The following is a 26,761-nucleotide window of genomic DNA, read 5'->3' as shown; positions in this document are numbered from 1 at the left end:
ATTGTTTACGGTTAATAAAATGCTTAATTTGCCGAGATCTTGATTTAGCTTTCTGTTAATTGAAACCTAGCGGGTTAACCTAAATTTAACTTACCATTAACTCTCTCCCATACAGTACTTGCAACCTTGGGAGGGATTGATCCCAGATCCCTACGAGGACTATTATCTAACGATAATAACGACCTACGGTATTGCAGTCAGTAGGATCAACGACTGTGTATCCTACGGTGTTTCCAACCCATACCGCACATCTTTAAGGGGGAAGTTATAGGATCTAAGGGCCTGTCAAAAAGTTAGTGACAAGAAATGCGCTGTCGATATTAACCCACATCACTGGTTGGGGTCGAACGGATACCGATACGCGTGTTGACCCCGAATTCCACTTTGCAACATTCTGTCACCTTCTCCTGCAGATGGCTAAACCAGCCCCACAGTGCGGATGAGCAAATCAAGAACCAAAACAAACAATCTTATCAACAAACATCAAACCCGCCCGCTACAGATACCAATGCGCATAAACCTACAGTATCATGATATTGGTATCGCACGACCCGTAGTCTTAAAATAGAAGTAATACCACAGGGCATTGGTATTTGCTCTCAAAATTATTATTCTCCATCCTTCGTAGCTAGTAAAACCACCATAATAATTACCATTATTACACATTAAGAATTATCCCGGCTATAGAGCTTCTATCCATGAATGCAAAACAGATCCCAAACCATCTATCATGCCCGGCTAACCCGCACCTGTAATCTCAAACCCTTTCAAACCCTTTTCCCACAGAATCATCAATATCACGTAACTATACATTCCAAACGACATAGCAAACGCCAGGTATGCCCAGTGTGGACCAATCGCGATATCGAACAACAGTTTCCCGACATTCAGTTTCCTTTTCTCCCCGTCTAGGCCGGTAAGGTACGCAACTCCTCCACTCCCATCAACCTCTTCCCAAGTCATTGCCCCGCTCTGGTCCCGCTTGCTCCTCCACTCTTTCCACCAGCACCATACACCCGCCGGGAAATCATCCGCCGGGTTCCTAGCGTAGTAGTCCCTGGCTTCGATCTTGCGGCCATTGCCGTAAATAGCGTGGACCTTCTTGTCTACCATATCGAAGAGCCATAATTGGTCGCTTGTTGTCGCTGCGACATACCTTCCATCCCCACTCATTGTTAGGGCGGAACATTGGCGGGGAAGGGAGGATGCTGTGCCGTTCGGCTTTGTGGTATCCGATGCCAGAGGATCGGGAATGGTATATATAGGTTCGTGCCCATCTGAAACATAGTTCCAGACCAATAGGCCCCCTCCAGCTCCCCCGGATACAATGTATGTGTCGGTCAGAAGAAATTCGTGTGAAAGAGCTGTAGTGAAGGCGGCTCGGGGGCTGCCAGGTAGAGTGGATGGGGACTTTGTACTGAATTTCATGCGCTTTACCGTTCCCCCAGTTTCTAAGTCTAGAATGTAGAAATCTGTGCCGACCAGCTTTCCGAGGGTTGCCGTCGGGTGCTGTGTGACCAGACAAACTAGATGAGTTCTGCGTCACGAGACATTTATTAGCTGCAGTTCTTGAATTGAGCATGGTTATCAGAGATATGGTTCAAGACAGACCTAGTTATATGAAAGTTCTTCAGGTGAGGAAAGCTCGTATATCTATTCATTTCCTGGGGCCATCGAATACTAAGGTCGAATTCCCAAACAATCCTCGAGCCTGCCAACGTCCTAGCCTTCCACCTACTGCGTCCTTCCTGCCCTCCAAAAGACTCCACGCAAACCAGATTGCTAGGAATTTGCGATGTTTTGCCATCACTATCAGGATGAGCGTAGGTAACAGCAACAAGTATCTCCCCATTCGCAACCACCCGATCAGGCCTTCTCTTTCCCAAGTTCCAAGAATGCGATAGCGCCGCGGTAGATGCGTCTACCGCGCGAACTCTATACTCCCCGCTCCTTTCCTCAAACACAAATCCCGCTTGCACTGGAAACGGCGTGACACACTCCGTGAGTAACGGGAGCGGCGACGCAACCCAACCATGCGACCTATTATTCCCCAAAATCACCTCCCTCGGCTTACCCATCACGGGATCCAGCACGCAGGTAACCTTCGGCCCACCCGACAGCGAGTACGTCAATCCTGGGATAATGCCGCCGTTAGGGCCGCCCGGGGGCCTGACCTGAAATACCGCACAGCCATCATCTCTAACACTCGCCGGTTTCGTAACGTACGAATTTTCCCGCTTGGCTCCCTCCCCCGCGACAAATACCTCCACAACCCTCCGTCCGAACCAATCTCCCTTCTTATCCACCGGTGGAAGCTGCCTCGCTGCTCTCTGCTGCTTGGGTATCACTGGGGTTTTCGCCGGAAATGGGCGACCCCAAGCTAGGTTTAGCTTGACCACGTTTCGCCAGAGCCGCTTCTGCAGCGTGGAGCTTCCGGGGTACAGGACGTGGTCCAAGCGAAGGGATTCTGGAATTCCTAGTGCTAGCGCGGGTTCGCGCCAAAGGAGATCATTTTCTGTGCAGAAGACAGCGTGGTGGAGGGCGCTGCAGGTGAGAGCGACATTCAGGAGCGTTTTGTAGGGCGGAGGTGAAGTGGAGGACGCGGAGAATTTGAGGATGTTGACGAGGATTTCGGTTGGGAGATTCAGGAGTTGCGAGGTGTCCATCACTAGATACTTATCTCTCCCTCTCTCTTTCCTTGCGCCAACTGGTGATGCTAGATGTGAGAGAGGGCGGGGGAGAAGTATCATAAAGTATCATATCATACCGGTAGGTAAGATAGGGCCTGATTGACTGCAGGGGAGGGGGCAAGGTGTCTTGTACTCGAGTACTACTCGGGTATGGACGTAGGTGATGGGACGGACAGGGGTTTTTGAGTCCGGGCGCAGTTGCCGTCAGAGGGAAATTTTCATTTAATTTGGTGGGAGTGATGCCAGCATTGATATCGTGTGAAGCCCCTGTCCGTCTCATCACTTACGTCCATACCCGAGTACAGTACCTACCATACCAGATCCCTTCACACCTGAATGATCTGGCCCATTCGTCATACCGGTAATCACCCACATGAATTCTACCGTACTCGAGTACAAGTATCATACTGTGTCATGCGAGAAAATTTAAGCCCAGTGTCACTTGTTAGGAAAAAACCTATGGGGTTGTTCCGAATACGGTATGATAATTTGTCTTAGAAAAAGACAAGTTGTGCTAAGCTATCAAAAGCACTGAAACTCTTTTTCCTCCTTTTGGAGCAAAGGAGGGCCGGTATCATGGCTGTGTTACTCGAGTACCACCCTGCAATGTTGAACTGACATGCTTGCATTCTGTTGACTCAGATGTCAACCTCACCAAGGTCACTCATCAGATTGCATCTTCTGGCGCGTGACTTGTACTAGTGCATAGTTGGATAGTTTGGAAGAGATAGTAGAGTACCGGTATCCCACCTTACCTTATGGCGACTGACCAATGTCCCGATATCGCACGAATAGGGGGCGGGTGTTTCTCGTCCACTCAAGTCACTTCTTCCACCTTACCGGTACCGTGTGATACCGGTATTCGACAAATCGAGTATCTCCGTGCAGGCCCTAGGAAGCCTACCGGTAGTACCGGTACCGTACTGTACTGAACATAAAATGAATGAGAAGGTCGCTTTAACTGCTGTCAAGAAGTCTCAAGCCCCTGTTAACCAACGATTGACCTGAATCCGCCCGTCTGAGGAAATCAGGACTTTCCCAAGGCGCCACTCCAGTTACCGAGTGAATAAGGTAATTCCCAGGTGCGGAATGGCGTACCAGAAGCAAGGGAAAATGAACCAGACCCAGTATAGCACGAGTGACAACGGGTGATTTGAGAGTCTAATCAGTCAAGTGTTAATTATTTTGAGCTAGCAAAGTGATGGCAGTACGGGGCTTATAAGACCACTTAGACTCAGTTTGTGGACAAAAAAGTTTCGCAGTAAGGGGGAAAAGGGGGGAGAAGGTACTCAAACGATAAGAGATTTCTATATTTTCTATCCGGTGAACTACATGTACTGTACTGTACAGTACCGGTACCCTTCCACCAACCTTCCCTGCTACCATTGCTCCGAGGAGTAAACACATGGACTACTTGTACTGTACCCGACGATCATTCATCCCCTAGTGGAAGATGGAGAGAAAAGATATTCATGAATAATGTAGACTTCGCAACGTTTGAACCCCGTCCTAGGCAAACAGCATAGAAGATCAGGTCCGGCTGGCCCCGGAGATCTACGCGTTAATCCAGATCAATCTTTCTGGGAGTACTCTTCAACTGCTGTCCCACAATCCAATACAGTACAACGCAGCAAGAACGAGTGCCCAACTATCTTCAAACGGGGTTCCACCGCACGGCCAAATTATCTCATCCTTTACCTACGAAGTGCGATAACAGCTAACTTAGGTGCCCGAGCCTCGGCTAACTGACATTATATTGTCACATTACAGCTGCCGCATAATTGTGCGATGTTAAGGCTGACTTGGATTGTTCTGGGGGTTTCTAGTAGATACGGAGGGGACAAGACCCGAGAGTCGAAGTAAATATTCCGCGATCAGGGAATAATCATTGAACATCACGGCCAGGACCACAAGGGTGTGAACTGGACCCTGTTGCTCTTAACTATTTTTCGCGAGAAGTCTTCAGAGTCGGTAGGTTTGTAGTGTGGGAGATGGAGTAAAAGAAAATGGTGAGAAAAGGAGTTTACATGTTAGGCTTGTAGAGTATATAATTCTGGGGGGTGGAAGGAGGGATGTATCATACCAGTGGTTCTCCTTTTCTATTTCACAGCGATGGTGGTAGAAAGTCAGCGGACACTATTGATAAGGTTATAACGCTACTGCAAGAGAATCTTGGCGTTGGAGAGCTTAGACTGCCTCTTTTTTTTTTTTTTTTTATCTTCCTCGTTTTCCCACTCCCACGATCAAACCCCACCCAACACAACCCGCCACCCCCTCATATTACCCAACCCAACCCCGGGAGGAGTCATTGCCCTCCGCTGTTTCCCAATATCCTCCAATTCCGCGCCGTCATATCCCCCGCAATCACAAACACCCAAAGATATATCCAATTTGTAATGGCATCACCGAGCTCTCCGGTCAAGAAGCGGCCGAGGACTCAATCCCTCCCACCGCTACCAAGCCTCACAGCGGAGCAAGCGGTTCCCATCTCGGCTGAAGATAGAGATTCCAAACGGCTAATTGTCGTCCTGGCACGGGCATGCCTCGAAACCCACAAAGTTTCGGCCAACGGAGGAGAGAAGTACGTCCTCCTCAACTCAGACGATCACATTGGAGTTTTGAAAAAGATGGGTCGGGATATCAGTGACGCTCGGCCAGATATCCTCCATCAGGTTCGTTTAAATTCGCTCCATCCGCCATCTGTTTTTCAGCCTCCCCCAATTCCCATTGCCCTCCCCTCACATTTTGTGGGTCCCCCTCCTCTTTCCCTTCTTTCACACAGGAAGAAATAAGGGCTAGTGCGGAGGAGGATTGATTTCAGACATCCATAAACACACATCCCCGCAGGAAAAGCATTCGTCAGAAGCTCAACCTTTCTAACAGTATGCAACCTATTGCGCTTTCAACAGTGCCTTCTCACACTACTAGACAGCCCCGTGAACAAAGCTGGAAAGCTCCAGGTCTACATCCAATCCACCAAGGGCGTCCTCATCGAGGTGAACCCTACGGTGCGAATACCCCGGACATTCAAGCGCTTCGCTGGTCTTATGGTGCAGCTGCTACACAAACTATCCATCCGGTCGACCTCCTCCAGCGAGAAACTACTCAAGGTTATTAAGAATCCCGTTTCTCAGTACCTCCCGCCGAATTGCCGCAAGGTGACGCTGTCTTGGGAAGCGCCCGTTATGAATGTCCGGGAGTATATTTCCGGGCTTGAGGACGATGAGAGCATCTGTGTTGTTGTGGGCGCCATGGCGAAGGGGAAGGACGACTTTGCCGATGGGTGGGTTGATGAGAAGATTGGTGTGAGCAATTACTCGTTGTCGGCGAGTGTCGCTTGCAGTAAGTTTTGTCATGCTGCCGAGGATGTTTGGGGGATATTGTAGTACTTCCCTCCTTCCTTGTCCAAGTACTGGTGCTTGTTGATAACTCTTTTGTGTTCCCTATCGGTGTTTTTATCTTTTGAACGGCCATAATCCGTTTTTACCTGTCCTGCTTTCCCCCGCCCCCACTCCCCCCACTCTTCTAGTAAAACCCCACACAAAAAAACATACAAAATGGGCGCCCTACAAATAACAAAAAAGCAGAGGGAAAATTATCAACCCATGGCATTCAACAGGCACTGGGTGCATAGTTTTCCAATTTCATTTTTTTAGATTCATTCTCATTTTTCTTTCTAGGGATTCTTTTTTGTTTTAAAAAAGGAGAAGGGCGGATACCTCAACGTATATTATTGTTGTCAATGTTGGTTATCATTACTCCCATTATCGTGTTTCGCGATATGCTACTTTTGCTGGGGCGCGGTGCAGTAGTAGTCTAATTTTCAATAGTACTTATACCACCATATACGAGTACTCGAGTAGTGTACAGTACTCGAGTAGTGCTATGCAAGTACGGTCAGTACCAGCACGGTAGTTAGTTGTCGAGTTAAATCTGCTGCTGTACGAGTATTGGATAAACGAACGGGTGAAGACTCGCCCGCTGCCATTGGGGGTCTATTTCTGCACACACATGCAAGTGATTGTTTTAGTAATTTTTTCACCATAGTGATGCGTGGCAGAAAATGAAGGAGGGCTGGCGGGCCAGTAGTTTGCGATATGCAATTCTTGAGATAAAGACTCTTCCTCATCATCATCATCCTTCCTTTCTTCCTTCCTTCCTCCATTGTTGCTCCCCCCCCTCGTCCATCTTAAACAAGTTCTCTCGGCCGAAGGGTCGTCACTAAACCATCGCAAAGAAAAGAACATAAGGAAGGAATCACTGAAGGATCGTCATCACAATGCCCCTACCAGGTACCCCCCCTCCATTCTCCACTCCTCCCCTCCTTCCTACTAACCAAACAAGTAGAAGCCTCACCCCTGAACATCTATCTCGGCAGTAACGCGCTAATCTCCCTCTCGACGGCCTACTTCTACCTAACCTCGCCAGCACCCTCGATCGTGAAACTCGGCGGCAAGCCCTCACCCACCTCCACAGTCCTAACCCAACTCCTAGCCTCGGGCGAAGCCTTGATTTCTTACATCTGCTTAGAGGGCCTATTCTCCTCCAGTAGTGAGATGCGCGCCATGGTGGTACGCGGGGTGGGCATCTACACGCTCATCCACATGGGCACATTTTGGTGGGGTCACAAGAAGCACGTCAAGAATCCCAAGGGCGCCGGCACGTTCGTGGGCGGACTGGTGTTGGGCGCTGGGGTGGGTGTTTGGTGGGGAGTTCTGAGGAGGGAGGGGTTGCCGGCGTTTATGTAGATAGGGATGGGGAATTGCAGGGGGGGAGGGAGATTATGGGGTATTCCATGGGCTTAATGGTGATGATGGTGGTGTGTTGTATTATCGTGACAATTGTATTCGATGTTTTGGCTTGTTGTTTAAAAGTCTTTTGTAGGGTATGATATAACGTTACTTGTTTAGTGCCCACCCGACGGGCTGCGGGGAAAACACTTTTTTTCTTCCTTCCCCTTCTTCGACTACCGGTATGATACCAACTTCCACCCCGCCACCGCGGTCCTTCGGTGGATGGATGTGTTATCTACCACACTTTACCGGGCATGCTTTTCTTTTCTTTTTCCCCCACTCCTATCACGGGAAAAAGGATCAAGTATTTCTACGGCGTTGGACATAATAATTACGGTAGCTCTTCTTCTTGGTTATTCCTTTTTATACCGGGATCAGGTCTGTGAATGGCGCATTTGATTGGGCTGGAGGTTCTGTATGTATCGGTTTTGTATCGCGGTGTGATGGGCGTCGACGTGCGCAGCAGGGCAAATCATGTCATGTGCATAACTGTGCAGAGGGGAAAGAAGAAAATTGTGGGTTAGGGATTTCCAGTGGTGCGGTATCAAGGTGTCAATGTGATTCAAAGTTCTCCATCAACCAAAAAAGCAATCTTGAAGTTGCCAGCCAAGGTACCCGAGTATCATACCGTATCATACACACACCCCAGGGCCACCCACGGTAAGTGCCAGCTAGAGAGAAAACGAGAAAACAGACATCAAAACTTGCCCTTTTCGCGCGTAGAAAGTGCACCATGTACTGTACAGTACCGGTTGCTTGTACAGAACTTTGAATCTCACTACCCGACTCGAGTATCAGATACCGTAGCTACGAGGCTTGTGCCAATGTGGTAAACGGGATTATACTGTACGAGTAGCAACCTAAACCATGCTAACTGCCCGTGTGGGAGGCCTGATGAGCCTTCCCTTGGTTGGATGGTGTTTCGACCGAGTTGCTCTGTGACCTGCTTGATATACCAATGGATGGAGGCAGGAGAATTGACCTGGATCCAGATGAATAATAGTAAAGAGACTGACACGGACGAAACAAAAGAGATAAAGCTGAACCTGATTTAGATGGGCACGAACCACTATGATATCTTAATCATTGTCATCCAGGGGTGGTTAAGCTTGTCCCACTATGTTAAGAAGGAAGTGTCCTGGCTTATATACAGAGTTTCTGCATGCACAAAACAGGAAATTCCACAGGTAAAAACCACATACGGTAACTCTCAAACATTACCCTATCAACTTAGTTCTCACTTCACACCGGTATGATATGGTACCAGTACTTCACCCGAAACCGTGGAGAAAGAAAAAAAAAAAAAAAGGAAAAAATCAAATCAAATCAAATCAAATCAAATCAATAGAGTAGTATACTGGTAGTCCGAGATCTCGAATTCCGCATCCACAGATCATTAAAATTATCATCTACGAGAGTGCGATATTTTGAAGACAGCAGAAGCTTGACGGATCATTCCCCGGCAAGAGTTCCCCCCCCCGAGAAACTGCCAGGGGCCAATGTGGCCGACCCCAGCTTCCCACAACCCCCCCCCCCCGGCCGGGGATAATAGAGAGAGAGAGAGAGAGAGTTCTGACGGCGGAAGGTAAAATTCGGAATTGCCTCGTACTGATCGGGGCTAGGCTCAGATTGGCGCGGCTTTAAATGGAATCGGGAGCATGAATGTAAAGTACCGCTACCAAACGAGCTGATCGTATGGTATCGTAGGTCCGGCGGGCGAATGGAGCTCCGGGATCAGCCCTGTCCGGTGGCCGTTCTATTAGAGGGGATAGTCTATGTACCGGTATGGTGCTCGGTAGGGTTGCTGGTGTTACTTTCGCGTCGGATGGTCCGCAGCCTATTTTTGTGGTCTGGAGGTGTACGGCAATACAAGTATCGTATCATAGTACTGTACTTGCACGATTCCTTCTCTGCGGGAACTGTTATCTTGCTGGGGAATTATGCCGGTGATCGGGATGGGGTTGATTGACTGAGTTGTTCTGGGCGGGTACTGTACAAGCCGGAACACAGTATCATACAAATTCTAGGTTTCTGGCCTCCCCTGAGGACTGCGGTTTTGCACCGTTGCGGTGGTCTGGATGTTGGGTTCATATTAGACTATATCTCGATTGTTTTACGGGGTCGTGTTAGTACGGTAGAGTGGCCGAGCGCCGTTATTTTCCTCTCTAATTTACCCACCTGTCACTCACGCACCCTTTATTTGCAAGTCTACTCTCTCGACACCTTGCAGGCCCGACAACAAACCTTGGCGCGAGTGACACATAATGACCCACATCGGAAGATAGACCATAGTCTAAGATGCACTCTGGAAATAACCGGTAAAGTATCACAATTAAAATTCGGGCGATACGATGCTTATATTTGGCGAATACTGAAATGGAGAAAGGAGAGATGACCATAACAATACAAAAAAAGGAAAAAAAGGAAAAAACCAATCAAAATACACCAGAAATATAAGCTAAGACAGGGCAAAAAGAGAGAAAAAAACATTCATCCCTCCGTCATTACTTTTCTGTTTCTTTGCTCCCGCCAAGTCTCCAATACCGATCATGGGTGGACGTTAGTTAACTTTTAGCTATAGTACATAAAGTGCCATAAAGTGGGCGCAAGGGCGTTTCGTTTCGTTCAAGCGGCCTCCTGTTTAATGTGGGTATTATCGCACTCCTGTTTAATGTGGGTATTGTCGCACTCCTGTTTAATGTAGGTATTGTCACACTCCTGCTTGATCTTTTTAACTTCCGTGTGCACTTCAGCACTATTCTCCGCTTTGCGTTTGTTGTTGTTATCCTCGTCGGCTTCGGAGGCACTCCCGTTTGTTTTCACCAGCGGAATCCCATCTACCCCCCCTGGGGTAGTCTTGATCTTTGGCGGTCCACCACGGTCATTTCTACCCTTCCCGCCGTTTCCCCTTCTGCCGTTGCTACCCTGGTGTCTTCCGCCTCCCCTCCCACCGTTGCCGCTTCGTCCGGCCTTGCCTCTACCCCGCTGGTTGTTCCCTCGCTGGTTGTTCCCGCGGTGTCCACTCTTGTTGCTGGGGGACTTATGGGGTGGGTGTAGTGTTGGTTGGATCTTCCCGTCTTTGATGTCTTGAATTTTCCCATCACAGTAGGCTTTCTTAGTGAGCCATTGTAGATCGGTGTCGTTCCATTTGGGTTTTTCTTCCAAGGACATGAATCCTTTCATGAGGTCTTCGTCCTTGAACTCGACGAAGATGGAGCCCTTGAAAAACCCGGTTCTTGTCCGTCTGAGGCGCACACACGCAATGGGTCCGTAAGGTGCGAAGAAATTTTCGAGGTCGATCTGAGTAGTGGGAGTTTCAGCGCCGAAACCTTTCTGTTTTCTCATGGCAGGTAGTATGTAAGCACCCCCACGCAAAAACTGAAAACATTGAGGGGTGAGTCATACCGCATAAATACTTCTTGGGATGGTTAGGTCCGTGAATTTCCGACCACCGGTAATGTCCGCATCCCAGGCCTGACGGGGGGTGGGTTGATACCCCCGATGGTTGGATTTATCCTTGGAATCTTTGCTCTCTACGTTACCCTCCTTGTTTTCAACCTCGTTGATGATCAATGGAATCTTCCGCCGAATGGTCTCTTCTCCGATATCACCAGTGATGACTAATGCTTCGCTCTCACGCAACGCTTTGACGATGGCCTCTGGGTTTGTGAAGCGGCGCATGCGTTTGAAGGAGCGGATAAGCTTAAGAGGGACTGAGCGGTTATCTTTACCAACGAGGCCGAAGAGAAATTTGTCAAAGGGGAGGTTGGAATCTGAAAAATAAAACTCGACCTGAATGCAATTGCTGTGTTAGCCATGTGCGGGAACAAAAAAAGAAAAGGCAACTCGGTTAGAAGGAGTGTTTTTTTTATTGTACCTGCTTCCTAATCTCCGCTGGGTCGTCAGATTCCGGGAGAAGAGTTGCATCAAATTTGATGTTTTCACTTTTCTTCTGCAACTTGGGTGGTTCCTTAGTCTCCGCCGTCGTGCTGTCCTTTTCCTCAACAGTGGCGCTTTTTACATCCTCTAGCTGCTCCAAAGATTCGGCCTTAACTTGTTCGTCCTTCTCGACAGCCGACTCAACGGCATCCTCGACAAGATTCTCTTCCACGGGCTCTCCCTGCTTCACTCCAACCTCAGGAGCCGCTGGCTGCTCCACAACCTTGACTCCTTCGCCCTTCTCGACAGTCGGCTCAACGACATTCTCCCCTAGATTGGGAACCTCTGTCGCCATATCGGTAGCAACCTCGTCACCCATTTTTCCCCTTCCGAGAAAGTAATGAGAAAATAGCGGGAGAAAATTAACAGGGCTTGAGAACAGTGTTAGAAAGATTGGGGGTGAATGATAGAGGTTGGGTGGAGTTTGGATGGGGAAGAGAAAATACCGGTATGGGAGAAGGGAAGGATGAGTCGACTTGCGGTCGAGTTTGACAGTGGGGTTTACTTGTAGTCTTGGCGCAGCTCAAATTGGTGGCAGTTGTTGGTGATCAGGTCTTGGAGCAGAGCCGCTTTGGTATTACTCACGTATTTTCCCATCAATACATTTACCGCTCCGCATATGATATGTAATTCTACGGTATGCTGTGGATGAGCAACTTTTCTTTGAGAAAGCAAGAAATCTGATAGAGGAAGCCGCAAGCTATTTAGACACCCCTCACAAGGACGACTACCCGAGCACTGCGAGCCTGAAGAGGAAGATTTCCTAGGTAAACCTACTAAGATCTGTTCAGATGGCTTGTGGTTTCGTCCTATTCTATTAGTTCTGTGAGCCAAAGTCGCTGGGTCACACTAGGGGATTAGGAAGGAGGTGAATCGGGATGGATCGCGTTACGAGAACGTTACTTGCCGATTTCAAAAGTATTCGGATACCTTGGCGCCAAGCCTCATACAAATCCTCGCCAAGGTGTCCGGATACTTTTGAAATCGGGAAGTAGTGAGCTCTACAGTAATAACTTTCATCCAAAAAGTCTCTAATATCGAACTAGGTCATACATCCGGGCACCGGAGTATCTGTTTGTACATGTATAAAATTTAGTTAAGAAACAGCTAAGAATGCTTAGGCACCTAAAACGATACTTTGTCTCGTGAAATACATCTTGGACCATACAGGGCTTCATTAATTTAAACTGCTGTCGGGTATGCCATCTTTTAGGCACAAAACATTTCTTACAGGTATCGTATCGTAGTTATAAAAGATCATCAAGTTCCATTATCCATTACTTGTAGAAAGTTTATGTTTTAGCTAGGGTAGTATCGCTAAAAGGTAAAAAGACAGTTGCAGCAACGCCTTCGAGAATCTACCAAATTTCCTTTCTCTCCCTCATTCAATCTACTGCCCCTTTTTCGCCACCTCCATCGCCTCTTGCTCATTAAACCATTTGAGAGTTTCCACGAGACCATCGTGTAATTTGACAAGTGGCTGGTATCCCAACATTTGTTTCGCCTTCCGAATATCGAAATATCTGTTCCAGCAACTAAATCTAACCCTGAACCTACTGAGGCCTGGCTCTCTATTGAGAAGCCATGCAAAAAGCTCTGCTGCGCCACCCATAGCGATACCGACAGCAGCAGGCATCACGATATGGAACGGCGCAATATGGCCCCTAATGGCCCAGATCGTCCGAGGAAAGTCCCAGAAGTAGCATGGTTCTCCATTGGTGATGAAATAGGTCTCTCCATCGGGGGTTTCTAGTGTTTTGGGGGTATGCGGAGACAACGCTATAAGCTTCTCGGTAGCCAGGATGTGCGCCCAGGCTGCATTGACGATGTAAGTGAAATCGAAGAGGTTCTCGTTGTTACCAATCTGGAACTTTGTTTGGCCGCGTGCAAGCACACCCAACATTCCGGGAATGAGTTGACGGTCACCCGGTCTGGAGCCCAATATACGTCAGGTTAGCTTATTTTCCGCCCCAGGCTTTTGGGGTTGGCATTGGACAAACCCGAAAAGTCCGGAAAGCCTCAAGGCAATTGTAAACATCCCTCCCTTACGATTGGCTTCCAACACCATCTTTTCGCCAATTGCCTAGAATAATGTGTTCAATTAGTGAATACTCGACGCAATAAACGAATCCTTGGTGTTAAACTCACTTTGGTTTCTGTATAGGGGTCCATTGCCGGCGAAGCAATTGGTGCACTCTCATTGACATTAATGAGGTCACTCGCGCCGTCAAACACCACACTCGCCGAGCTTGTGAAGACAAAAACCTTCACACCAGCATCACTTGATGCCTCCAGCAGAACCTTCGTGCCGTCCACATTGACCTTGTAGTAGATTGCCTCTCCCAGGCCATGTACAGGTGAAACAGTGTCAATGACCACCTCCGGCTTAACTTTATTCAGGATGGAATCAACCGACTCGCGTGAGGTGACGTCGCCCTCAAGATACGTGACGCCGGGTAGGGTGTTGGAAAGGCGCAGGTCCATCACGAATATATCACATTCTGGGTGGTGCTCTTGGAGTAAAGTGACGATGTGCTGACCGAGGAAACCACAACCGCCAACGATGAGGGCATTGTTAAGGTGTTGCCTTTTTCTCGATGTCATGATTAAACCTTGTATTTTGGGGAGAATTTGTGAGAAATGTTTTTAGGGTGTGGCCTTGGTGAATGGGTATTGGAGGTATGATAGCAAGCAGACAGCTATTGCACTGTTTGTTAACAGAAATTCGCGAACAAGTGAGAAGGCTATGGGAAAGGGGAAGAAAAGGTCCTCCCACAAGTAATGCTTGGCAAGGGACGCGCGAGTTTTGCCTACTCTAGTCTATGTTATATAGAGCTAACCTGAATTGTAAAATTGTTGCACAACAACCAGATAATAGTAATGTAAGGTAACTTACTTGCAACCTCTCATAATCTTAGATCTTAGATTGGGTAAAACCATTTTAGTTATGATATTGCACTAGTACAGTATTACTGGTATTCATATATTGAATACAAGAATCCGATAACATAAGCAGACCTAGAGGTTAGAATTCATTGACGTGTTAGTAGTATTAATAAGAAGGCCACCCTTATTCCAATCCTCTAAAGGGAATTGTTCCATCAATGATTGGATTTTAGGAGCCAACAGCACCCTCCACACCTCGATACCGCCCAGAACCGACTCGATAACATAGGGTTCCTGTTAACACAGGGAGACGTGGGCATCAACGCAGTCGACTTCGACTTCGCTGACCAGATGCCCCTGCTATTGCTCAAGTACCCTTTCACCGAGCACATTTCTTGTAAAATGGCTGGGGCAGCCTATTACTCCAGCATCCGAAGGTGAATGTGTATTGGGCAAGTCAACGGCCATGCACAAGGCCATCTACGACCCCGGTATTATTAAGGTGCTGCTGGAGGATATGAAGGTGAACTCTAACGGGATTACCTGTTGACTTACTCGTTATGACCCATTTCTGCCCACAGCTATCAATCAAGGGGGATACTGTGAGCAGGTTTGTGGCTATTGTTAATCACCGGTGCATACCGATGAGCTGGTTGCAGAGTTTGTAGCAAGGTGTTCTTACGAGGAGATGTGTTTGGTTATTCAATTAATGGTGAGAATTGAGGAAACGTGGTATTATTGCCAGGAGAGGGAGAGAAATGTGCTTAGGCTAGTGACGAAGGAAAAAGTAACCATTGAGCACTATGTATCGGCGATGCAATTGTGGTAGCAGACATTGTAAGGGACTGAAACAGATAGTGAGTATGGTTATTTGTACTTAAGGGCACCCGTGGCCCCCGAAGTTGCAGACGTTGAGCGGAAATACAAGATCAGATTCTACCCCAGTTTTTATCGGTAGCAAGGTAGGATATGGATCCTGAAGATAAAGATGGGACAAGTGCTATGTGGCTGAGATATTGAGAATGGGATTGTTTGATTCTAAGTCAATTCAAGAAGCTTTGCGGCGAATCTCCTGAAAAATGTATTTCCGGCACTGCGGAAAGAATCTTATCTTCGCTACCGCACTTTAAGAGTTAAAGTACCGTCTTGGGCACTCAGCTTGTAGACATTTCAGACGTGGACCATGAGTGTTGTGGGTAGAACATCTAAATGCGCCAATGTGCCTCCCTATTACAGGACACTAGTATCCCCTCGATCTACTCTCGAGCGCGTTGTGAATGTTGAAAGTCTGAGGGAGAAGATGTGGATAATCAGAAATTGCCAGCGGGGGTGTCGAGCTTTTTTTCTTGGCCCTCACTGACAATGTGCTCACAAATACACCCAACTGCACATCTTATCATAAATCACGTGCATGCTCAGAAATTCCCCCCTATGCATCTACCATCATTGTTATCAGATCTTACATTCTTATGAGATGAGATAGTACTCCTTGGCGCAACTGCACAGTGTATATATGAAAGGAGCCCGGGCCAGTAAGTCAGAGGGGGGGTTCCCGCCAGGTGGGGTTTCCGTAACTTCTGTATTGGTCCGTACTCACCACCCACTCCATTTGTTCAATTCAAATTATCTATATCAGAATAGTCCAGCCTCAATTTGTGCTCGCCTTATAGTAGGGATAGTTGCAAACTTTATATTTGGATCCTCCTGGACCTTCCACCTCTTGGTCCTTTTTACTGCAACGAGTTCTTCATCCAGTGCCTCAATCTGTCGCTTGGCAATTGCCCATTCAGCTTGGGTTTGATCCAGTGCCTTACCAGCCTTCTGGAGGAACACCTTCTCAGCTGGTATGGCCTTAACTGATAGAGAAAATTGTGTGGCCTGATCTGTTAACTAGCAGCTCTTCCAGGAGGTAGGCCATGTTGAAATTTTTGATTCGTTTCATATGTATATTTTACTTGATAATAACGTGTATTCTCATACTTGGTATATATTCTGGTTAAACCTATACATTGCGGACATTACTATAGCTAGGACATGTATCGTGCATATTTCATTAATATTTCATGATAGCGATCAGGGATTATACATATGTTTTCTTTTGTGTGTTCAGATTATTTTGGTTACTTATGCATATTTTATGCACTATTCTTGGTCATCAGATTTATAATGTTTCTGCATATCTTTCACACCATTACGCATTCACATATGTTTAAATATATTTCTTTGGCAAGTTTTTCAGGATCAAACCTGGTCGCATTTATGTTCTTTCTATGTTTTCCCTATTTTTCTGTTAGTTACATGGGGTTATGCGCACCTGTATATATAGTGGGTTACAGCCCGCCTCGCTTAGGCGAATTAAGGAAAAGAACTACTACCAATCTGCCTTCGCACATCTACTTCCTCCTCGCTTAGTGTGCTCATAGTATAAACTTCATACTGTGCACTATTCCCGTACAGAGTTATTAAGATCGTACAGCTATAAAATTGAATAGGCCATAGTGTTTGGGGGGGGGGGCAAAGCCCTCAACAAGGGGGTTATCAAGTGTCTCCCGCTCAGGAGTAAGTGCTGTGGTGGTAGGAGTTTTCAGATTGTTGGAATTTGGGAGAAGGAACCAGCTCATTAGGGCTTGGCTATAGTAACTGGCCACAAACCAGTTGCTGACTACCCTACTCTTCCAGTTCTCGCCGTCAGTGTTTCCTGCCTCACCCGCCAGTAATATGAAAGAATAGCATGTTTGCCGGCTACTGTTGGATCATCTAGACATTGAGAAAGTATTTCATAGAGGTATTTCTGATAGGCACCCTTGAGGGGAGAGAAAACGGATGAATCTAAAGGCTGAAGAATGTGGGAGGTATGTGTGGGTAGGTAAATGATGTGAATGTTGTTTGAGTAGGCTGCCCACATGTAATCGTCTGTTGCATGGCTGCTGTGGCCATCAATAACAAGAAGTCTTTTATCTTGGGGGTTGGCTGGCTGTTAGGAATACCAGAACCCGATACCTAGGAACCACTCTAAGTAGGGTAGCCCTACTTGGAATCGGAATCTCTGGTCTCCAACACCCCGCTCTGGCTCCCTTATGGGATCCGTGCATCATCATATATATCAATCTCAGTGGTGTCCTGTGACTATATTATCACAGAATTGAAGGTGTTAGAATAATGCCATATACGCTGCCGCTGTCCGTCCGACCGGATCTTGTTCGCAGGATATATGAGAGGGATCCTTCGGCTAGGTCTGGGAAGTAGAACGGAGTAATTCCGTCAACTACTTAGAGAGTCATGAGGCTCCAAAGACATGATACCTTTGGTACAGGCCATAGGTAATGGGACGCTTTCGCATAAAGAGATGGTATCAAATGGTAAAGGATTTCTACTAGAGACTAATACATTTACATCTACCAGAAGAGTCTAGAACTCCAAAAGATACTACCAAAGAAGCTAACAAACTTCACAGAATGTTGCAACTGGGTTTTGGAACACGTTGTAATCATGGGGTGATCCTTAATACTACAATGGTTACTGAAACCTATTACTCAGAGAGCAACCAAGGGTTGCCGACAGAGGGGTTAATTAACAATCTGGTGGAATAGCTTTCTGCGAATTGATAGGAAGTCATCCAGAGGAAATCTATCAGTTGGGTATGGAGTTACAAAGGATCAGAGTCAGACGACCTACGATGGTTGTAATGATGACTACCTTTGCAGATATAGCCATGGATAAAACTGATCATTTTATCAATGGCGAAGACAATTGGAGCCAACTCAGTTCGACTTAAGAACTATGCTATAAGTCTAAAGACTCTACTAATCGGGATATTACTATTGGAGACAGTACGTTTCCTAAGAAATATTGTAATTACCGAAGAGGGTGTGATGGTTTTCAGGGTCCACAGGTGTTCACACCTTGGAAGAAAACTCAAGGTTGCGAATTACGATGGAAGAAGTACATAGTTGTATGATAAATAGATGTAGTCCGCGAACACTCAGACGTGAAATATAAATATCGAAGTGCCTCCCAAGCTTTAGACATCATCAAGCAACGGAGAAGAGACCTTAACAATATAATATTATTTTTACGATTCTACCCTACTTTACCTACTTTACTTCGCTCCTAGTAGTCATAAATGAAATGAGCCAAGTTGGTGCCTTCCTAGACAATCTCTGTCTACCAAAACCAATCTCGATTGGCCTAGACAATCTTGAAGTCTATCAAGTTGTCTCCGTCTAACAGTATATTGTTAGATCTCCTTATTACCAGGGCTCTCTAATCGGTTACCACTTGCATGGGTTCGATTCACACTTTCAGTAAAGTCATTGATATTACGGTCGGCCTAGATACCCTTGAAGAACTATCCTGAATCACTTCAATTTTCGAACCACCGACTAAGGTTCTCTTGCCATCTATTAGTCAAGTATTTTCTAGTCAGATTGAGCTTTCAGAAGTACCATTTCTGTTACAAGAAGCTTTTTCATGGTATACTGACCCCAACCTAGTTCCTACTGAGGAACAATTTCAAAAAATATACGAAATCTGGTATGGACCAGAATTCAGTTGGAAACCCTTCCTTGACTGGGATACCAGCAAGGAAAGCTCTCTTAGCAGCAGGTTCTCTGCTACTATACCTCTAGCGTGGAGACATGGAACTCATCTGAACTTCCATTAAGATCTATCTCCTCCTACCACACGACGCGGCCAGGACACCAAGTGTTCTGCTGCATATTCTACTTAAACAGAAACCTCCCAGAACGCGGGCTTCATAGCCCACTTACGAGAAACAGAAGCTCGCACACAAGCCAGAGAGATGGCTCAACCTCCTAAACAGATCCTTCCAGGAGACCCAATGGATACCTCGAGAGATGATCACTCTAGAAGTTTCAGTCATTCTTCCTCTCTCCCTCCCACTCTTCGGAAACCTATTGGAGGACAAGAGGGTAGGGCTCACAGTGTTCCTCTGTCTGTCACGAATGTGGCTTAGCGAGAAAAGGGTTTTCACGTGATGCATAGTTATGAGTCACAGGTACGTTATTGTTTCACACATATGACTCATTAGGATCATCTGATTTGTTATGTGTGGGATTTGTGATGCTTTCGCACATGGCTCAAGTATGAGTCATGGGACGTGCGCCTGACAAGTATGCCTTGCGAGTATGCCTTGCGGGTAAGCCTTGCGCATATGATTTATGTTTTGCACATGACCTCATTATGAGGTCATGAGTTTCGCGCATATGACTCAGTCAAGTCATATGACTTGTTTATTGCGTTATGATTGGTTTATGAGTTTTGTACATGACTACGCTATAAGGTCATGGGTTTTGAGCATGTGATCACTTTGATCACTTGACTAGTTTGTTATGATTTAGTTTCTGTTAGGAATACCGAGATCCGATACCTAGGAACCACTCTAGGTAGGGTAACCTCTCCCGAAATCGAAATCTCAGGTCTCCAACACCCCCCTCCAGCCCCCTTACGGGGCCCGCGCATCATCATACATATCGATCTAAGTTGTGTCCTGTGACTATTATACTACAGAATCGAAGGTGTTAAAATAACACCGTATACGTCGCCGCCGTCTTTCTGACCGGATCTTGTTCACAGGATATATAAGTGGGTACCTTCGGCTAGGTCTGGGAAGTATAACGGAGTGAATCCGTCAGCTACCCAGAAGGTTACTAGGCTTCAAGGACAAGATATCTTTGGCATAGGCCGCAAGTAACGGGACGTTTTCGCGCAAAGAGATGATGATGAATAGTAAAGGATCTTAATGAAAGACCAATACATTCACATCCACCCTACGATAACCAGGAGAGTCTGGAACTCCTGAGAATACTACCATCGAACCCAATGGAGTTCGAGGAGTGTTACAACTAGGTTCCGGTACATATTGCAACCGTGGGGGTGACTCCCAAACTGGTGACAGTAACCAGAATCCTATTACCCACAGCAACCAAGGGTTACCGACCGAGGGATTATCTACCAATCCTATGGGAAGGCTTCCTGCGAGTAAGTAGGAAGTCCTCCGGAAAAGATCTATTGGTTGGGTATGGAGTTATGAAGAGTTGAAGTTAGACGAGCTAGAAAGGAGACGATTGGAGCCAACACAGTCGACTTGAGAATTGGGCCATTTGTCTAAAAGACTCTCACTATCGGATAATTACTATTGGAAGTAGCATGATTTCCAAATAGTCATATTATAATTATCAAAGAGGGTATGATGATTTTCAGGGTCTCCAGGTGTTCGCACCTTGGAAGAAAACCCGACGTTATGAGTTATATGGGAAAAAGGTACATGGTTGTATGTTAGTTAGATGTAGTCCGCGAACACTCAGACGCGGAGTATAAATATCGAAGTGCCTCCCAAGCTTTAGACATCATCAAGTAATGGAGAAGAGACCTTAACAATATAATGTTCTTACGATTTTACTTTACTTTACTTTACTTCGCTCTTTGTAGTAATAAACGAAACGAGTGAAGTCCGAGCATTCCTAGACAATCTCCCTCTATAAAATGAATCTCGATTGGCCTAGACAACTCTGAAGTCTATCAGGTTGTCTCCACCTAACAGTTTCGCACATGTGACCACTTTAGGTCACATGACTACAGGTGGGAAGAATACTATATAAGGAGGCCGATGCGGCCGAGGAAGATAGGTTCTTCACGCTTTGTTCTAAGTACTTTTCCTACATATTACTTTAACGAATATAAAACACCTTTACCATCTTTATCCTTATTGCAACGTTATCGTTACGCCAAGGAAGGCGCTTTACGAAGAAGAGTTAGGGAAAGCTTACGATAGGCGTTCCTGGTAGAAGACAAGGGTCTTGTACTATCAGTAACATAGGCAGAGGCCTAGAGCTATCGTAAGACAAAGGAAGAAGATCGGAAGAGAAGTATCGTTCCCCATCGCCAAGCACTAACTATCCAGAGAGGGATCATGACATTACAAAGCGTTACCTAGTGCGACGCCAAACGATACAAGATGGCATCCTTCAACCCAGACAGGGAAGGAGATATTGACATCGACGATCAAAATCTTAATCTAGGAGGATTCAGCGATGCCCTAGATCTCGTCTCAGCAGAGCCCTCGAGTGCAGTAAGCCCAGTAACTCCAGAGAAAGGATCACCAGTCGATAGCTCTTCTGCTGGAACTCCACGACCCGAGAGAATGTCGGGATCCGCAGTACCTGAGTCACCGGCCCCAGCCGCTCCGGCACCAGGAACCAGCATACTTGGAATGACTGAAAATCAGTTTCAGGCATTTCTTGCAGCCACGTGAAATACAGGGCAAGGAAATGTCCAACGACCAAAAGCAAAGGAGCCCGACACATACGAAGGAGCCGAAGATAAGCTACGAATATTCTTAGCGCAATGTGAGGGATATTTTGCCGTTAAGGGATACGGAGATTACCATGATAAAATTAAAATTCCATATGTGGAATCTCTACTCAGAGGACTCGCGGGACAATGGATCATGCCCTTCCAAGATGGAAGGAAGCAGAGGGAATGCGTCACATACGAAGAGTTCAAGGCGACACTCTTTGAACAATTTGGAGATCCCAACGCCAAAGAAACAGCAAGACGAAAGCTAGAAAAACTCCAGCAAGGAAAACAAACATTCTCAGCATATTGGAACGAATGTTGACTGTTGGAATATGAGGCCGAGTTTGATGATGCGACTCTCTACATCATCCTCCTGAGAAACTGCAGTGAGAGACTCCAAGAGGCATAGGGAATCTCTGACCTGCGCTATACGACAGCCGAACAATTTGCAAGATAGGCAAGCAACAAAGAAAGCAAATTAAACATGGTTCGGAGCAACTCGGAAAACACTATAGCACATAGAGTTGTCCAATCATCCAGGAATGTGGACGGGACCTTCAAACCGCAAGCACCTCGAGGAGAAAGTCGAGCATTACCACCAGGCGAACTAATGGAATTAGACAAGTCAAGAGCAGGGCCTTCTCTGAATCTGTCTAAGGAAGAATACGCCAGAAGGATGAATGGGAAACTATGTCTAAGGTGTGGAAAAGCAGGGCATCAGATACGAGAATGCAGAAGCCGGCTGGACAACGGATACCAGGGAAACAGAGCTGCTGGAAATAATCATTTCCAAAATCAGAAAAGAAGCAACATCTGCGAAATGATAGCAGACGATTCACCGGCAGAAAACGACGAGGGTCCCCAGTAAACGGTGGTCTGGGAGACCCAAGATGTGGACCTGGAAAACCCATCAAATTAGCGAACTACTACACGGCACTACACACGCAAAGAGGAGAAGAAGATGGAGATCATGTGATGATCAAAACGAAGATATACAATAGAGAAATCGAAGAAATAACAATATATGCAATGCTTGACTCGGGGGCCACTGAAGACTTCATCGACAAAGAAATATGCGACAAATACGGCCTCCACATCAAACAAGTGAAGAAAGCAAGACAAGTCTACTTAGCAGATGGAAAACCAAGTGATATGGGTCCTATAACCCATACGGCGACAATACCCATGGACATTGAAAGCCATAGGGAAATGGCAACCTTTCAAGTGGCAGATCTGAAGAACCATGAGATAGTCCTAGGGATGCCATGGTTACGGAAGCATAATCCAATGATCGATTGGAACGAGAACAAGATGACCTTTACAAGCGAACTATGTGCGACACAATGTCTCAACAGTTCACCTGTGGTCTACTCAATACCGATACGAGAAGCGGAGGAAGAAACTTTGCAAGCAAAGTTTGCCAAGATGCGGCAAGACAAGAGAGTCCGGATCCAAAGACTGGACTAAGAGGCAAAAGTGCCTACTAAGGGTTCCAAAGGGGCAGCAGGACACGACCTATATGCCAACAAAGGAATCAAGATACCTGCCAACGGGCAGGCAATGATAGCGACGGGAATAGCCATTGGACTCCCAGAAGGCACCTATGGACGAATAGCATCCCGCAGTGGTCTAGCAGTCAAACACTAACTCATGACCACGGCAGGGGTGATCAACGTCGACTATACAGGTGAAATCAAAGTGGTCCTGGTCAACCTAGCTCAAAAGGACTACCAAGTCTAGACAGGCGATCGAATCGCACAGTTGATATTCGAAAAAATCAACCAAGAGGATCTGCATGAAGTAGATTAACTAGAAGAAACCATAAGAGGAAACAAGGGATTTGGAAGTACGGACCAAAACTAGCTCGATACGACAAAAAGAATTGAGATCAAAGAGATCACAGTACAAGCCTTTGGATGATATTATCGAAGAGGAGATACAACAGGAATTCTCAAATGGACATACGAAGACGAAAAAGTGGTTCCAGCAAAAATCAACATCAGCACAGAGCTAGCAATCCAGGACAAGAAATAGCAAAGCAAAAAAGGATGGAAAGAATTGGTTCCAAAAGAATATTGCCAATTCGCAAATCTATTCCAAGAAGAGGAAGCTACAGAGCTACCACCTCGAAGACCAGGAATTGACCACGAAATTCAGCTGGACAAAGACGAAAAAACGGGAAAGACAAAAGAGATTCCCTATAAGAAGTTATACCCCCTAGGGGAAGCAGAGCTCGAAGAACTTAGGAAGTACATCGAGTAAAACCTAAAGAGAGGATGGATCCGAGACTCTTTCGCGTCAGGAGGATCCCCAATACTATTCGTCAAAAAGAAAGATGGGAAAATGAGACTCTGCATGCACTACAGAGCCCTCAATTCGGTTACCAAGAAGGACCGATATCCACTACCTTTGATTGGGGAAGCACTGGACAGACTACGGTCAGCAAAATACTTCACCAAACTCGACATCAAAGACGCATACCACAATATACGCATCAAGGCAGGAGACGAATGGAAGACTACATTTGCCTCAAGATACGGAATGTTCGAATACTTGGTTATGCCCTTCGGGCTAACCACCGCACTGGATTCATTCCAGAGATGGATCAACAAAGTCCTTAATAAGTACCTCGACATATGTTACATCGTATACTTAGACCATGTACTCATATACTCGGAAAACATATAACAACACCAAAAAGATATCAGCAATATCATGGCGGCAATACAAGGATCAGGAATGAAGATCAAACCAACAAAATGCGAATTCTATAAGGAAGAAACAGAATACCTTGGATTTATCATCAATCGAAGTGGGGTCAAGGTTGACCCTGTTAAAACAGCAGCCATATGGGATTGGGCCAAACCAAACAACAAAACAGATGTTTAATGCTTTATGGGATTCTGCAACTTTTATCGAAGGTTCATAGAGGGGTTTAGCAGACTTGCAAAACCACTCTATAACCTAACAAAAAAAGACAAGAAATGGGAATGGGGAGAAACAGAACAAAAAGCATATGATGCAATACGAACGCATCTAACATCGGCACCCATATTAGTCCATTTCAACCCAAACCGAAGTACAGTGATTGAGACGGACTCCTCAAAATATGTATGCTCAGGCATACTATCGCAACAATGCGACAATGGAAAATGGAGGCCAGTGTCCTATCGATCCAAGACAATGACCCCCGCAGAGTGCAACTACGATGTTGCAAACAAAGAACTATTAGCAATAGTTCAAGTATTAAAAGAATGGAGAAGATACATTTTGAACAACGACCATCCAGTCAGAGTTCTAACCGACCATAAGAACCTGGTGCCATTCATGACTACGAAAGAACTGAACGATCACCAGATAAGATGGATGGAACACCTCAGTAAATACAACTTCAAAATCGAATGCCGACCAGGCAAAGAAAGTGGAAAGTGAGTTGCTCTTACAAGGATTGCAAGCGACAAACCACAAACGAAAGAAGACGAAAGAATCAAACAAAAGACACGGATCCTATTACCAAAAACCTACTTCGAGGCAATGGAGTTTATCCAATTCACATTAAAGGAGGAAAGAGGAATTGAGAATGCAAACAAGAAAGACAAAACAATCCAGGCAATAAGAGAAGCCTTGGAAGAAGGAAAAAAGGAGATGAAAGGAATTGCATTAGGGTTATGCCAATGGAAGGACGGAAATATGTGGTACGACGGAAAACAATGGATCCTGGAAGAAGAGGAGATAGGGACAGACATCATACCACAACACCATGATATCTGAATGGCAGGATACGGGGGAATGGCTAAAACCACAGAATTCATCACAAGGTCATTCTATTGGCCAGGACTGTGCGAAGATGTCAAACGATATGTCAAAAACTGCGACATATGCCAAAGGACGAAAACGGCTAAACACACACCATATGGATTACTAAAATCAAATGAAGTTCCCGAACAACCATGGGAAACAATTACTATGGATTTCATCACGGACCTACCAACATCGGAGAATTGCGATAGCATCTTGGTCATCGTGCATCGTCTGACCAAAATGAGCCATTTCATTCCGGTTAGAACAGATATCAATATGAGGGATTTTATACAAACCTTTTTCAGAGAGGTTTTCTGACTTCATGGCCTACCCAAGAATATCATCACCGATCGAGGAACACTATTCACATCGGGACTATGGAAAAAAGTAACCGGAGAAATGGGAATACAAAACAGAATGAGCACAGCGTTCCACCCACAAACGGATGGACAAACAGAACGAGTAAATGTGATACTCGAACAATTTTTAAGGGCTTACATCAACTATCAACAAGATGATTGGTACAAGCTGTTATTGATGGCCGAATTTGCATACAACAATGGAAAGCAAGAAACGATTGGCACCACACCATTCTTCGCGAATTACGGACAACATCTATAAAGTCAAACCACATATCATATGATTAATGATGTGATATCGGAGAAAGCGGATATGGGAAAACTACACGAAACCTTACAATACGAGATGAGTCAAGCACAACAACGGCAAAAAGAACAACACGATAAGCACCGAAGACCAGATCCGAATATACAACTGTGAGATATGGTATGGCTAGTACCACTCAATATCCATACAACACGACCATCAAAGAAACTGGACTACAAGAAAATCGGACCCTTTAGGATATTGGAAAAAGTGGGCAGCTGAGCTTATAAACTCAACCTTCCCCCCTCAATGCGAATACACAATACATTCCACATCTCACTCCTCGAATTACACAACGACAATAAGTTTCCTTCCCAAATACTTATTCCTCCCTCTCCGATCGAACTAGATGGAGAACCAGAATACGAGTTCGATGAAATACTTGATTCCCGCTTCTTCCACAGTCACCTCCAATACCGAGCCAAGTGGACAGGATATTCTCCTGAATACGATAAAACTTGGTACTTCACACACAACTTCGAAAACGCACAAGATGCCATCTCAACCTTCCACCAGCGATATCCAGGCAAGCTCGGCCCAGGTGACGATCACGTTCAACCAAGCCAAAGGCGAGGAAAAGACTCCCGCGCCCTTGCAACAACACGAGGGCTGGAGCGATAGCCCCCGCCAAACTACACCCACCAGCCCTGAATACTCATTCATGGGACC

General features: G+C 46.1%; 5 protein-coding genes; 2 read left to right on the top strand and 3 right to left on the bottom strand.

Moving 5' to 3' along the window:
* Nucleotides 1–688: 688 nt before the first annotated feature.
* On the bottom strand, nt 689–2,750 carry GSTUM_00005898001 (uncharacterized protein; the record flags this gene model as incomplete). XM_002837985.2 has 2 exons in its annotated part: nt 689–1,537; nt 1,612–2,750. The coding sequence occupies 2 exons, from the start codon at nt 2,748–2,750 to the stop codon at nt 739–741; spliced, it is 1,938 nt and encodes a 645-aa protein (XP_002838031.1). The 3' UTR covers nt 689–738.
* Nucleotides 2,751–4,934: 2,184 nt separating this feature from the next.
* Nucleotides 4,935–6,536, top strand: GSTUM_00005897001 (uncharacterized protein). XM_002837984.2 has 2 exons: nt 4,935–5,362; nt 5,600–6,536. The coding sequence occupies exons 1-2, from the start codon at nt 5,087–5,089 to the stop codon at nt 6,074–6,076; spliced, it is 753 nt and encodes a 250-aa protein (XP_002838030.1). The 5' UTR covers nt 4,935–5,086; the 3' UTR covers nt 6,077–6,536.
* Nucleotides 6,537–6,851: 315 nt separating this feature from the next.
* Nucleotides 6,852–7,913, top strand: GSTUM_00005896001 (uncharacterized protein). XM_002837983.2 has 2 exons: nt 6,852–6,982; nt 7,038–7,913. The coding sequence occupies exons 1-2, from the start codon at nt 6,970–6,972 to the stop codon at nt 7,436–7,438; spliced, it is 414 nt and encodes a 137-aa protein (XP_002838029.1). The 5' UTR covers nt 6,852–6,969; the 3' UTR covers nt 7,439–7,913.
* A 1,908-nt stretch (nt 7,914–9,821) lies between these two features.
* On the bottom strand, nt 9,822–11,877 carry GSTUM_00005895001 (uncharacterized protein). XM_002837982.2 has 3 exons: nt 11,361–11,877; nt 10,889–11,275; nt 9,822–10,816 (listed from the first exon to the last, which is right to left on the bottom strand). Exons 1-3 carry the CDS (start codon nt 11,739–11,741, stop codon nt 10,109–10,111), a joined length of 1,476 nt encoding a protein of 491 aa, XP_002838028.1. The 5' UTR covers nt 11,742–11,877; the 3' UTR covers nt 9,822–10,108.
* Nucleotides 11,878–12,812: 935 nt separating this feature from the next.
* Nucleotides 12,813–14,026, bottom strand: GSTUM_00005894001 (uncharacterized protein; the record flags this gene model as incomplete). Its single annotated transcript, XM_002837981.1, has 3 exons — nt 12,813–13,353; nt 13,423–13,505; nt 13,571–14,026. 3 exons carry the CDS (start codon nt 14,024–14,026, stop codon nt 12,813–12,815), a joined length of 1,080 nt encoding a protein of 359 aa, XP_002838027.1.
* Nucleotides 14,027–26,761: the final 12,735 nt, after the last annotated feature.

The sequence above is a fragment of the Tuber melanosporum genome (genome assembly GCF_000151645.1).
Source record: "Tuber melanosporum whole genome shotgun sequence assembly, scaffold_21, strain Mel28".
NCBI lineage: Eukaryota > Fungi > Ascomycota > Pezizomycetes > Pezizales > Tuberaceae > Tuber > Tuber melanosporum.
Note: the sequence above shows the minus strand (reverse complement) of the source record. Positions and strands in the feature narration are given on the sequence as shown.

What these genes read in the sequence shown, in the direction of transcription:
- GSTUM_00005895001 (XM_002837982.2), bottom strand. Translation starts at nt 11,741, where the DNA reads ATGGGTGACGAGGTTGCTACCGATATGGCGACAGAGGTTCCCAATCTA. An exon ending in CAGCGGAGATTAGGAAGCAG is followed by an intron (nt 11,276 to 11,360) that starts GTACAATAAAAA and finishes AATTGCATTCAG; the next exon opens with GTCGAGTTTTATTTTTCAGA. An exon ending in TCCCAAGAAGTATTTATGCG is followed by an intron (nt 10,817 to 10,888) that starts GTATGACTCACC and finishes ATGAGAAAACAG; the next exon opens with AAAGGTTTCGGCGCTGAAAC.
- GSTUM_00005897001 (XM_002837984.2), top strand. Translation starts at nt 5,087, where the DNA reads ATGGCATCACCGAGCTCTCCGGTCAAGAAGCGGCCGAGGACTCAATCC. An exon ending in GGCCAGATATCCTCCATCAG is followed by an intron (nt 5,363 to 5,599) that starts GTTCGTTTAAAT and finishes CGCTTTCAACAG; the next exon opens with TGCCTTCTCACACTACTAGA.